General features: G+C 51.9%; 2 protein-coding genes across 5 annotated transcripts; one reads left to right on the top strand and one right to left on the bottom strand.

Moving 5' to 3' along the window:
* Positions 1-29: 29 nt before the first annotated feature.
* On the top strand, positions 30-3,572 carry RPL11 (ribosomal protein L11). Its single transcript, XM_080379889.1, has 6 exons — positions 30-105; positions 411-561; positions 982-1,088; positions 1,464-1,595; positions 2,398-2,508; positions 3,479-3,572. Exons 1-6 carry the CDS (start codon positions 100-102, stop codon positions 3,506-3,508), a joined length of 537 nt encoding a protein of 178 aa, XP_080236015.1. The 5' UTR covers positions 30-99; the 3' UTR covers positions 3,509-3,572.
* A 1,333-nt stretch (positions 3,573-4,905) lies between these two features.
* On the bottom strand, positions 4,906-13,210 carry LOC308060755 (kelch-like protein 31; the record flags this gene model as incomplete). 4 transcript variants are annotated; one of them, XM_080379843.1, is made up of 4 exons in its annotated part: positions 4,906-7,087; positions 8,518-9,729; positions 12,529-12,580; positions 13,065-13,203. In XM_080379843.1, the coding sequence occupies 2 exons, from the start codon at positions 9,705-9,707 to the stop codon at positions 6,355-6,357; spliced, it is 1,923 nt and encodes a 640-aa protein (XP_080235969.1). In that variant the 3' UTR covers positions 4,906-6,354. The 4 variants fall into 4 exon arrangements, with proteins under 4 accessions (XP_080235969.1, XP_080235971.1, XP_080235970.1 ...); XM_080379845.1 differs by lacking the exon at positions 12,529-12,580 and having other exon boundaries at positions 13,065-13,210; XM_080379844.1 differs by lacking the exons at positions 12,529-12,580; positions 13,065-13,203 and adding an exon at positions 12,836-13,054.
* Between the last annotated feature and the right edge of the window lie 32 nt (positions 13,211-13,242).

The raw sequence follows: 13,242 nt of genomic DNA, 5'->3' as shown, positions 1-13,242 counted from the left end.
AGTGCCGCCCTCCGGCCGCCAGGGGGCGCCGTCTCGAGCGGCGCGCCGTCCCATAAGACCCCGCGGCGCCGCCCAGTTGATCTCTTCCCCGCCCCCATCATGGCGGTGAGTAGCGGCACCCGCGGGCCGGGGCCGGGTGGGGCAGTTTCTATCCGCCGCCATCCGCCCTCGGAGGGGCCCGGCCCCGGCGGGCGGGAGAGGGGGGGCCGGGACGGGGGGCTGCGGGGCCCGTGTGGGCGGGGAGGAGCCGGCGGTCTGCCCTGGGGGAGCGGCGGCCGTGACAGGCCGCGGCCTGCTCGGTGGCTGGGCCACCGCGCTGGGATTCGCCGCGGCGGTGGGGCAGGGCTCGGGGCCGGGCGGCAGTAGCGGCCTGGCGTCCCCTGTTAGCCCCCCGTGTCGTTTCTCCTCAGCAAGACCAAGGTGAGAAGGAGAACCCCATGCGGGAGCTGCGCATCCGCAAGCTTTGCCTCAACATCTGCGTCGGGGAGAGCGGGGACAGGCTCACCCGGGCGGCCAAAGTGCTGGAGCAGCTGACGGGCCAGACCCCCGTCTTCTCTAAAGGTGAGGGGGGGGGGTTTGACCTGTTGGCTGCCGGGGGTCTGCTTGTGCTGGGGCTGCCAAGGTGCCGTTTGTTTTCTGGCTTGAGCGGTGGTGGTTGTCTTTTCTCTGGTGGGCATGCAGGGGGTGAAGTGGCAGTGTGGCTCCGTGACGGAGCCGTTGGGGACGTCTCTGCTCTGAGCAGGGCCTTGTGGTGAGAATTGGGGGACCTTAAATCCTCAGGTGCTGGCGGCTGCTGCTGTCCGTTCCATTCTGCCTCCGGACTCAGGCTACTGCTCTGCCCTCATCCCCAAAGAGGAGCGCATGGTTGTCTTGGTTATTTTTTCTTTCCTGTAAAGTCATTTCTTTGGTTGTCTTAAACTCTGAATGCCCTGGGTGGAAATTCTGTGAACAGCCTCTAAGTGGAATTATTGCTGTTTACAGCACGGTACACTGTAAGATCCTTTGGAATCAGGAGAAATGAGAAGATTGCTGTTCATTGCACGGTTCGTGGGGCCAAAGCAGAGGAGATTCTGGAAAAGGGGTTGAAGGTGAGAATTTGGCAGGTCTGGATCTTTGATCTGTGAAAGAACAACCAACTGAAAAGATGTGTGTTTTGAAACGTTGCATCTGAGCTAGTTACAGGTTGGTTATGGATAGAGTCTGACACGCAGTCTGCAGTGTTTGCACTGTTTCTCTGGTTGTTGCTTTATCCTTATGTAAGAGTTAGCTGCTGCATTCACTGCTTTCTTTTGGAGCTCTGCCTTTGCTGCTGTGATTTATGAGTAGGCTGTGGGAGCAAAATCTTAGGGCTAAAGATGGCATGTAGGCGAGTTGTGGGTCTGGTAGCAGTTAGTAGAACATGCAAGACTTTTTACTCTTTTTGCAGTCAGTAATGAAATAGTGATGGACAACAAATGTTTCAGGTGCGAGAATACGAGTTGAGAAAAAATAACTTCTCAGACACCGGGAACTTTGGCTTTGGAATCCAGGAGCACATCGATTTGGGAATTAAATACGATCCCAGTATTGGTATCTACGGCTTGGACTTTTATGTGGTGCGTATTCCCTGCTTCCTTGCAGCTACTGGACTTGTGTCAAAGCTCTAGAAGGAACCTAGAACAGTAACTGGCTTGTGAACTTCCTGCCAAGTGCTGGAAGATAGAAAAAAAAGTCAACAAAACCCAAGTCTAAACTGAGATTCCCAGGGCTGCTGTAAAATCCCTGATTTCTGACACGTCTCACAAAGCTTCTTCAGAAACACATACTGTTGTTCTTACTGGTACTCCTGGGATAACACTGAGGCAGCTGTGCTACATTTGGGGAAGGAAAGAGCAGCTGTGGAGAGCGCAGCAGGGGCTTCAGGAATGCAGAATGAAAGATGGGCTGCGTTGCTGGAAGATTCTCCCTCCATTTAGAGGGCTGGGGCTGGGTCATGTAGCAGTGGTGGCTGGCATGTTCAACTCATTCCATTCTGCTGTGCATCACTCAATCTGAAATAGAGGGAAGTGGTTCCATATGTGTTAGCAGTGCTGCCCAATGTACCTTTTCTTGAGAACTGAGGCCTCTGGGTATGGAATAGTGAATCTTCCACACTCGCTTTGTTTTCTCTGAGTCTGTGTATGTGCTGAGTTGTCCCACCTAGGCGCTGTCCCTGTCAATTTACGTGGCTGCTCAGGAGTTACTTTTCAGTTACATTGAGGCTGGGGGCGGGGGGTAACACTGTCGTGAACATGACTCGGACAAGATGATGTTACTGATGTGGAAATCCTAGCCCCTTCCCTCCTAGGATACTATTAAGTTTAAGAAAATAAATAAGTGCAAGAATGAAATAGTGCTGTTGGCCTCCTCTCTTGGCAGGTGCTTGGCAGGCCTGGTTTCAGCATTGCTGACAAGAAACGCAGAACTGGCAACATTGGAGCCAAGCACAGAATTGGAAAGGAAGAAGCCATGCGCTGGTTTCAGCAAAAGGTAAAATCCATCTTTATTTCTGTATCCCAAGAGTTTCCTAGCAAGTATCAACAAAATGCTTCACTGTGGAAAGACTGGAAAAAGTTGCTGGGCAGGAGGAGGTTTGATCACTGCTTAAATAATTTATTTTTACTGCTCTGGGGCAGTAGAAGCTGTGTTTGAGCGTGAGTGCTGTTCACACTCCTGGATTTTTGTGTGCTGAACTGAAAGAGCAGCTCTTACAGGATAGCTGGAAGTATCAGAGCTCTTGTGTAAATCTGTCTCCCACAGTTTTTGGAGGTGTTATGTGTATGTGGATCAGTAGTGACGAGGCAGAGTTAGGATTTGTTTATATGATGCAGCTCCTAGCTCAGCTGCCAGAGTTGGAGGGTGGAGTGATCCAAATAAAACACGTTCTTGGGTTTATCTGTCCGTAGTGCTGTCTGATATAGACTGGGTAATGAAGGGGAGATGCCAAAAGCTTGATTGAAAATGCTCAGAGATCAGGGCTACGGATATTTTTTCAGAGGTGGAAAGGGTGGACAGTCTGTCTGGAGGCTTTTTACTGGCTGCTCTGCCTAGATCTACACCAGTCATACCCTGCACAGGGAGGGCTCCAGCCTACTCCTGCCGAATGGCTTTTTTCCCCTGCTCCTGCCTGGTTCTGCTCACTGTGGCATTATTACCTTCAGGGGCAGAGTCCTGGGACTGTGAAAGGGACGAGTGTAGTTCTGGTCAGATCAGCCTTTAAAAGTTGGGGCTTCTTGTATAGCTGGGCTGATGAGCGGTTTAATGCTTCTCTGAACAAATTCCCCCTTGAAGGTTAACAGCACAGCAGCAAAGTAGAAAGGCAGTTTGCTGCAGAACTGGGGTTTCACATCCGTGTTGGCTGGCTGCCTTCGAATGAATGTGGTGACTGTTTCGTGCGCAGCAGTACTGCACCTTTACCTGCTGGTAATTTCTCACGTGGTTCTTTCTTTCTTTCTCACAGTATGATGGTATCATCCTTCCTGGTAAATGAGCAGTTCCTGATAAACCAGCAGTTCGTGTTACGAAAAAAGCAAATAAAATTTTCTAACCCCTAACTTCTGTTGTGAATTTTGTGGGGGCTCCTCCCAACCTGGGAAGCTGCTAGGAGCAAGGGTCGCTCATACCCGAAAAGGCAGCAGGAGAACATGGACTGGTGCTGTGCACTTGAAGAGAACGTGCTGTTCTGGCGGAGCAAGTGTTGGATTTATGCAGTGCAGTCTCCACTTCCATACTGTCCAGCTGCACAAGTAATACGGAGAACCCTTACTATAGTCTGCAGGTGGGTGTAGAAAGAATATGGAATAAAAAAAAAAAGTGCTTTTTAATCGCTGGAGTTGTAGACCAGAATTTCTGGAGGGTTAAATTCCTGAGGGGAACGGAGTCAGCGTGCTGGTTCTGATCCTCCACAGACCAACTTTTGCAGTGTTAAGGGCAGCCTGCTCTAATGACGAGGGATTCTGAATTAGCAGAAGAAACTCTCTTGCTGTAGGAACTATTGGGAATGCAAGTTCATTGGGAAGCCAAAGGAAGCAGCACATGTATCCTCTTAATAAAGCAGAGCCATAAAGCAAAAATGTGGCTGAGGTTTATTTGTCTAAGGTAGTGTGGCAGGACCGGTTGGGAGGACTGAGGGCCGGGTAAGGCCTGTGGTGCTGGCACTGGTGAGGTTCCTGAGCTGGGATTCAAACTGGTGCTGCATGAGGGGGCTGAGATCAGCCAGTAGGACCTCCTGATTCACGCTGCTTCTGTGGGTAGCGAGTGACCTTGAGTGCCTGTATCTGCTGCCAGTAGGGTTGTTTCTGCAGTGCTCTTTACATGCTATAGAAATCTTGAAGCAATTATTGGATGTGCTTAGAATGTAGGGGATGAATCTTGACTGCTTTGTTGAAATGTTTCAGGAGGGTGAACTTACACTGCTGTAATCACACAGTCAGACCGTTTTCCTCTGCAAAGGAATGGCCTTTATTGTTTAAAGAGAAAATTCCCTGCAGGACAATACAGCTCACACAAGTGGAGTTCAGCGACACCCTTGCCTCTGCTAGTGTTCAGTCCTCCTGCACCTTACAGTGAAAAGTTATAATAAAAAAAAAAAGCAAGGAACAAACTCACTTCAACACAAGTCTGCACACTCCACCATCAGTGATTGTACAGTGTTGTCTGAAATACTAGACCATTGTCAAGCCTGTCGGGAGTTGAAGTCCAGGGGAGGTGGCCAGGACTGTTCAGGATGGAGCCCATTCCAAGATACACTGGGCAGTGTGTGCTGTGCATGCTAAAACACACAAAGCAGAATTTGAACAGAAAATGGTGTTCTGCCTCAGTATAGTTTTATGCTTGATGTGAACTCTTTAATTGAGACGGAATTCTCAGAGGAAGACCTATGAACTAACTATGGCAAGCTGCTCAGTTTTGGTGAGTTGCGAAAGGAAGCAAACCAGCCTGCTTTGCTGAGGCTCTTGTCTTGGCATCTTCAGGGCACATTGGGGTTCCCTTGTGCAGCTCATTGGCTTCCTGGATGCCATTTCACTGTGCTGTGCAAAAGAGACCAGAACAAAACCGAACATTTGTCTGGATGCTTGGCAGCACGTAGCTGCCTCAGCCTGAGACAAAGGTGATAAGCCACTCTAGAATGATGCGTGTGCTCCAGGAACAGGACCTGTTACCAGAAGATGCTGGCCTCAGCATGTGACTGATGTCTTGTTATGACTGTGGGTTTGAGACCAGGAAATAATCGTTGCTCTCTCTCTTGCCTCCTGCTCGTCACAGGCTATCACTGCTCTGGGGCTGTATCCGAGACCTGCCAGGGCAGGGTTTGGGGTGCTGTGGTGCCGTCCGTCGCAATGTACTTGGCCCAAGAGACTGAGTCTGCTCTGCAGTCCCTGTGCCCTCTGAAAGGGGAGCCAGGTTTTAATAAAGACTGGTTACTGTCTCATTCGGTTGTAGTGACAGGGAGAGACCCCAGGCACTAAGCAAGCGTTTGCCCCTGGAAACTTGAGTTTCCCAATGATTTCTCCTTTCGCAGGTCAGACTGTGGTTACAGTAGTGGGGAAAGCACTAAGTTCAAAACCAAGCTGTCAGCTCAATGGTACAAAGTAACAGGACCTGGCTAGGAAAAAATTAACCGCTCCTGGTTTAGCTGTGGAGGGATTCTGTTCCAGCTGACACTTATTTTCAGGGCACCCTTGGCCTCTCACATTTCCTAGAGTCTTATAGCATCCTCAGGCACTTTCCTGATACCTTCTGAACTACAGCGCAGCACTTGGAAGAGCAAGAGATCTTTGTGAGTTGCTCCAGTAGTTCTCTTCCTTGCTGTCAAGGTTCACTTTATTCCTAGTGTGAAGGTATCTAGCTTCAATGAGTAAATATTAAATGTTTTTCCCTTGAACAAATGCTGTGTGAGCAACGGGGTCTGTTCCAGACCTGTCACTTTCTTGTAACTAATAGCAATACTACTGTTCAAAGTGTCTCATGATACTACTCCTACAGTACAATTTCTCCTGGATTATTCTAGTTTGTTTTTCTTCTTTTATTTTTTCCCATTTTTTTCCAGTCCACACTGCAATACAGTGCTGCAGGCTGAGGAAAAAAGCTTTTCTGTCCTGCTTGCTTCCGTGTCTGCCCTGCTTGAGCAATACCTGCTTAAGCTGCGGGATGGAGATGCAGGCAGCTCAGAAGATGCTTTCCTAGAGCCCAAAACTTGCCATGACGGAATAAGAGTGTCTGAGACTTTGCAGTGACTCCAAACACCAGCGTGCCTGCCCATCCAGCTGCGCCACACTCCTGAGCTCTGTCTCCTTCCCTAGCTGCTGGCATAAGCCATGTGGCACTCGGGGCTCTTTATGTGCTGGCTGCTGCTGAGGCCACAGAGCTGGCCCGGGACCTGGAGCTCAGGGGGCGTGGGAGGGTGATGGTGCAGCATGAGACACCCACGGTGGCCTCAGGGAGGTCCTCGTCCTCAACCCACTCATTGAGGTCAGGATTGTAGCACTGCACGCATTTCTGATACCTCTTCCCACTCTCGTTCCAGCCACCCACCAGGCATAAGCGCCCCTCCAACAAAGCCACCCCAGCTGTGCTGACCCCCGTGGGCAGGGGTGCCACGTAACTCCACTGCCCCGTGAGTGGGCTGTAGCACTCCACAGACATCACGTCCACCCGCTCGCCCTGGGGACCCAGCTGGCTCCCACCCAGCACGTACGCTCGGTTGGCCACGGTGGCTGCGCAGTGCCAGCCCCTGGGGGTGCTGAGCCTTGCCTGCTCTCTCCAGGTGTCACTGCTGGGCTCGTAGCAGCACACTGTGCGAGAATAGGCATGGCTGATGTAGCCACCGGTGACCAGGAGCTTGCCATCGATGACAGTGGTGGCGTGGCAGCAGCGGGGTGTCTCTAGGCTCGCCTTGCTCTGCCAGCTGTTGGTGGTGGGGACATAGCACTCGACAGATGCCAAAGCGCCCTCGGCGTTGCGCCCTCCGACAGCGTAGAGGAGCCCTTCGCAGGCGTTCAGGCTGAAGTGCGTCCTCCTGTGCTGCATGCTGTCCAGGTGCAGCCAGGTGTTGAAGCGCGGGTCGTACCTGGGGGACGAAGGGCAGATCTGTCTGTCCAGGACTAGTGTCAGAGCCGTGGGGAGAAGGGCCTGCCAGATATCTGCCTTTGGAGGAGACAACTCATGCTCTGGAAGAGCCTCTCTGTCTTCTCCAGCACTAAAGCATCTGGACAGGCACTGCAGATGGAGACAATGCCACTGCACAGGACTGGATCCTACTTGTGACTGCTGGGGTCGTTGCTTTAGAACAGCCCAACATTGCTCCTGCTACCACAAGCTGCAGCCTGGCTTGGAAATTCTGAGTGCTACCAATCTGAGGTGTCCCGCAGCACTGCCACTGTTCCCTCTGTTGGGTCTTGGCAGGTAGAAGAGGTCCTAGGGACAGGTCTTCCCAGCCCAGCCGGCCAGGCCAAAGACAGGCAGGTGGTAAGAAGCTGGTTCCTTGTTTGCCCACGAGATGGCAGAGGGAATGGAAGTGTCCCCAGAGCGATGCCACAGGGACCAAAGCCAGGCTGGGAAAGGCGGATGAGCTACTGGTCAGAAACAGAAAAGAGACCTGCCAGTGGGTCCCTGAGACCTCACTCGGTGCAGGAGAAAGAGCCCAGTGATGGCTCCTCACCGAGGAGTGGTGATTTGGGGCCACAAAAGGCTTCCCTCGAGCGGTGCCCGTGACGCTGTGTGTGTGTGGAGCCTCAGGTGGCTAAGGCAAGCTGTGGGCAGAGCCACTGCAAGTTCAGGTTTAGGTTGCAAACAAAATACTGCATGTCAGGTTGCCATGGTTACATCTCCTTTCTTTGAATAGTAATCCCTTGGCAAGCCAGTGACAGGTTTATGGGGATTTAGGAAACAAACCTTGTCATTTACATGATGAAAAGAGAAATGGAGGCAGAGAGAAGAAAGCCTGAAGGGCAACAGGATCCTACAGATAGTAAATGTACCTTCAAATGAACCCAGGCAAACCAGAGACCAGGTCGAGGCTGGCACTGGCTGGAGGAACAGCCAGGGGACTAAAAGGGGAGCCCCTCAGAGCAACAAAATGGCTTACTTCTAAATAATGAGGTCCCCCATTTCTCCAATAGCCTCGCAGCTACGGAGAAGCCCTGCCTTGCCCTCATCCTGCATCGGTGCTGCATGTTGCCAGAGGACATGGGCAGCGCAGCCCAGGCACCAGAGTCCCCAGGGGAAGCCCAGGTTAAGGTCACACAGAACAAATGCCTAGAAGTGGTTTCCAGGTCTCAAGTCTCACAGTTCAGCACCTGATGCTGAGTCTCGCTGTGTTTGTCCCTCCCTGGCAGCATTATCTGAGAGGCCAGACCTACCTTCTGGTCACTGAGGGCAAAGAGGAACCTTTCTGCTGTGCTTCGTCCCTCACCCCATGAGAGATGCTGGGCACAGGCAGACATGGCAGAGATCTGAACCCCTTCCCTGGGTCTGCGTGGCAGGTGGAGCCCGTCTTACCTGTTCAGGCTGCTGACGGCATGCTTGGCCTGGTTCCTGGCATCGTTTTGGTCTTCACCACCCGCAATGTAGATGAATCCATCCATCACCACAACGCACTGGTTAAAACTTTTTGCTGGCATCTCTGTCAGCTTGTTCCAGTTTCCCTCTGCATCCCTGTAGCTGATGTCCCTGCTAAGAGCCTTCTCGGTCAAAGCTGGACGACCTCCAACTGTGACAAGCACCCTCTGGCCTCCCCGTATCCTGGTTCTCCGAGACTGAAGGCTGTTTTGCTGGTGAGGGAGCAGGTGGTAATTCATAGCATCCACAAGGAGCTTGTGGCATTGTGGATCTTGCATCATGCGTGGCACAGGTTGCACATGGTTGACCAAGTCCGGAGCTGAGATTGTGCCAAATCGAATGTTGCTCAGGAGGTCAGCAGCATAGCGGACCCGTTTCGGGTCAAACTCCAGCCACTTGACAGCGATCTGGAAAGCTGCAACCTCACTGGGTATCTGCAGGCCATCATCCATCAGCAGCTCATTGATCTGATCGAAGGGGAGTTTCATGAACTGGTCAGTCTTGGAGAACTCCAGGAAGTTTTCCCGGATGAATTTCCGTGTGGCATCTTTCACCTGGTTGAGGCTGTAGGTGGCTGAGATGTTGGCGATGTACACGCAGTTCTCCACAGCCATCTCCCGAATGAGGAAGTCACTGCACATGTTCAGCAGTGTTGGCACCTGCAGCTGGGTGGCCGCAGCGATGGTGCTGCCGATGGTGTACAGCGAGAGGCTCAGCTTCCCCGTGTAGGCATAGGTGATGATGGTGGTCAGGCCCAGTGGTGAGATGTCGTGGAGCTCCACCTGGCGCAGCTGAGGGTCCCTCTGCAGCAGGCGGTGGAAGTACTCGCTGCAGGAAGCCAGGACGAGCTTATGCACCTCAAAAGACTTTGTTTTCGTGGCAATGGTGAGATCGCAGAGGAACTGCTTCTGGCGCATCTGGTTCATCCCCTCCAAAAGGCTGGCTCCATGGTCTGGCGCTTCAACCTCCGTGGCCGTGCAGTGGAAGCCGTTAGAGCCGCTGTCGTACAATCCATTCAAGTGATTGAGGTGTTCAACATCTAGCAAAGCATCTTCCACCATCACTGGGGTGATGGATGCATCCTCTTTATCCACCTTGGGCTTCTTGGGAGTTTTCTTTTTGGGTGCCATTTTGGCAGAATTGGAACAGGACCTGGAGAGAAAGAAGAGGTGGGGAGCCTTGAAGTAGGGGTACAGGTGTCCTTCTGTCTTTAAGACATGCGATTAAGCAAAGGGAAAACTCCCACTGACTCATATACCCTTTGGGTCAGGCCAAGGAAAGGATGGAAACTGCCTCCCAAGCCCTGTACCCCTCTGAGCCGTGCGAATGGCGTCAGGGGCTATGACTGCAAGAGGGGGATCCTCAACTCTTAAGTAGTACCAGCACCTTTGCTGTATTAAAAAAGCACTGGGAATTTTGGGTGGTTGCACTGGGAAACAGGGAGTACCCACTGTTTCCTGAGGCGTGGGGCCATGCTCAGTCCTGCAGACAGCTTCGCTCTCTGGGGTGAGGCGGGCTCCAAGCAGAGCGAGGAAGCGATCGCAGGGTGTTTCACCAGATTCCAGGGCACCTTAGATGGGGTGAGTAAGTTCCAGCAGCTCTGACCAAAGTTCCCACATTGCAGTAAGGTGAAATTAACCCCAGCACTGCAGGACCACACATAAAAGGGTGTTCATTTCCCTCTCAGCCCCTTGGGCATGGCGCGGCAGTGCTGAGTAACCAGCGGGGCCAGCTGCCCTTTGGGGTGACCGGTTTAGAATGCAATTGAAAGGAGGGGGGAAAAAATGAACAATAAAAATCCAGCTTTTGAATATTCCCAAATTCCAGTTTGAAGCTCTAGTCTGAAACTTGGTGGTGACCTCAACTCCTCTGAGGGAGCTCGGAGCAGCCAATAGATGAGGGAACAAATCTGCCGGCCAGAAATAGCTGTAACTGTGCTGTCTCACATGTCTGGGTACTGTTTATTATGCTTGGCCATAAAGATCAGGTTTCTTGGAACTGAGTAATCAGCTTGTATTTAGCACCGGGCAAAGAAGAAGGGGGGCATTATGAGACTTCAGTAAAAATATGGAGAAGGGAAAAGTTTTGTAAAAGTCCCTGCCAGGAAAGAGGATTCAGGGCTGAGTCTGAGGGGGAGAGCAGCAATGCTGGCCTGGCCGAGCTCAGCTGGCCGGGGTGAGCAGAGACGACACAGAAGCCAAGGGGATCCAGGAGCAAAGTCCCAGGCACTTGAGCCATCCCTGGTATTGCGGTGTTTCACGGGACTACCCCAATTTACACCACTGAGAGCTCATCTACCACAGTGTCATATCCTGGAGCAGGCGTTAGTCCTTCTGAAACTGGGACGCAAATGCCACGCTCCACGTGTGTTTGAATATGAAACGGTTTCTGGCAACCAGCTCAGGATTGGGAAAAGGAACTGGGATTTACCTTTTCCAAGCAACCACACTGATATTTCCAAAGACACATTTTGTTCAGACTATCCATTCCCCAGGAAAATTTCCAGTTTCAGCTTTTCAGCTGGATGTGAAGTGAAAATACAGGTTAAATATTGGAATTTCCCAGGAAATGAAAATGTTTTCCCAGGCCTTCTCTCCACATCCCTCAGACCTGCATCTCTCTGAGACAGAGTATTGCAAGAACATCCTTGCTGGCAAACAAACCCAAAGAGAAACAGGATTTGTTCTGGAGGGAGGTGGCTGTCCTGCTGCCCCCAATGTTGAGACCAGTCCCAGCAGGTTGGGTGCCAGGTCGAGGTCTGCAACCCACTGGGCTGCACTGAGGATCTACCAGATCCCTTCTGCACCCCAGACTGCCCTGATTTTGGCTTTTTTTTTTTTTTTTTTTTTTTTTTTTTTTAACAGAAACAAGCACAATGTCTGCAGCAAGCCACTGTTTCTGTTCATAAAACTGCTCACCCTCCTTTCAGGCACTCCAGACCCCATTTTAGAGAGGTGACACCAGTGCTCAGCAGCTTCTGTAGACCTGGTATGGAGCCCAGCATCACATCTGAGCAAGCTGACCTCTGAAAGCCTTCTTAACTCCCTCTGGAAAGCCCAGCAATGCAGCTGGCTTTCTCCATCCCCTGTCCACCCGACTCAGGAGCCAAGGGGGAAAGTTGTTCTGGGATAAAACAGAGGTCTTCTAACTGCATTACGCTTCATACAAGTAAAAAGGAGCCATGAGAACTTTGGGGCTCATACTGACATCTGTGGGGTCCTGCCTGTCCCCTTTGGGCACCTTTGACAGACTCCGATTTGAAGCATGTGTTCATGTTATTCCAGTGTCTGGCTGCAGGAGGGCAAAACGACCTTTACTACCTGCACTTATTTAAAATGGGACATCATTACTGTTTCTGATTGAAATACCACTGTAGCGACTTGAAAGGGATATTTTTCCTACGGATTAATCCTGGCTGCTGGACTAATCTAGGGAGCTGGAATGGTTTGAAGAGATTTCAAAGGGCCCAGACATAAAGAAGGGAAGGCAGGACTTTTTTCTAGCTGTTTAACTGCTTTTAAAAGACAGTAGTCGCCCTCACATCCTTCCAGTGCTGCTAATCTCAGCCTGCACCAGATTACTGACCTAACAGCAAAACAGGACCTACACGGGGTGATCTTGTGTCTTCAGAAGTTATGGCAGGCTTCTTTAATATCTAATCAGAGTTCCTCTCCTTTACTAGCCTGTGGCTCCAGCCCTGCGTTTAAGCAGGGTTTGAGTCACAGCAAAAACCGAGCTGGCCTGGAAAACCACCTGGATGCTGCAGCTCTGGGCACTATTTTGCTGCCAATGTAATTTCTCCAGCCCCATTTTAGAAAAAACCAAAGCCTTTCCCCATGCCGTTATTTCCATTATTCAGCAGTTCCCGTGCCCCATGCCAGCTCTTTGCAAATCCTGCTAGGTGAGCGCTGGTTCTCCATGACTCATGTATAGGCTGTGTCAGCTCCTTACCTTGCTGTTAAGACCGGTTAGTCCAAGGGGAAGCTCTGACCAGCACGGGGCCCTGCACGCTGAGACACAGAGACCCTCAACTTTCCCCACGCAACATCCTCCTCCCTCCTCTCCCCTCCCAGCCAGCTGACTGCTCTTATCACTTCTACATTTACAGCGGGCTTTTGGGGTGATGTGAGGACAGACGCCCTCAGCTGAGCCCTGAGAGACATGGAAAGGGCGGGATTCAGGTAGTGCTGCTCTAGCCAAGGGCATCAGCGCAGCCAGCACCATGAGAAGGCAGTAAAGCAAAGGCCGGCAGGATTACCTGGCCACTGCCAAGGGCAAGGCAGTGAGGAGGCAGCCAAAGACCCAGCTCCACTCCAGAGGGGTTCACCAGGGGATTTTGGGATGAGCTGGGGGGACATTGCCCCATGACACCTTCCCTGCTCTCCTGAGAGCGCGGAGAGGACGGCAGCTCCTAGCCCCCAGCCTGAGGAGCCCCACCATGGCCTCGCTCCATTTGCATTTGGCCACAAACGATTCTAGAAACCTACTTTCCAGTCACTCCCAACAGCCGTGTTGGAGCCGTTAAACCATTGTGAGGCAACGGGAATAGGTATGAAGAGACATTCCTCAGGAAAGACTGTCCTGACCACCGTGAGGCCGCAGGTGGCACCGCCGCCTCAGTCGGGGCGGCCATAACGGCCGCGCGCCCCGCAGCGGCGCCCTGCC

The sequence above is a fragment of the Falco punctatus genome (assembly GCF_963210335.1).
Source record: "Falco punctatus genome assembly, chromosome: 3".
Taxonomy (NCBI): Eukaryota; Metazoa; Chordata; class Aves; order Falconiformes; family Falconidae; genus Falco; species Falco punctatus.
Note: the sequence above shows the minus strand (reverse complement) of the source record. Positions and strands in the feature narration are given on the sequence as shown.

Bases quoted from the DNA above. Each gene is read 5' to 3' on its own strand.
- RPL11 (XM_080379889.1), top strand. The intron at 562-981 runs GTGAGGGGGGGG...TGCTGTTTACAG, and splicing joins GACCCCCGTCTTCTCTAAAG to CACGGTACACTGTAAGATCC. The intron at 2,509-3,478 runs GTAAAATCCATC...TCTTTCTCACAG, and splicing joins TGCGCTGGTTTCAGCAAAAG to TATGATGGTATCATCCTTCC.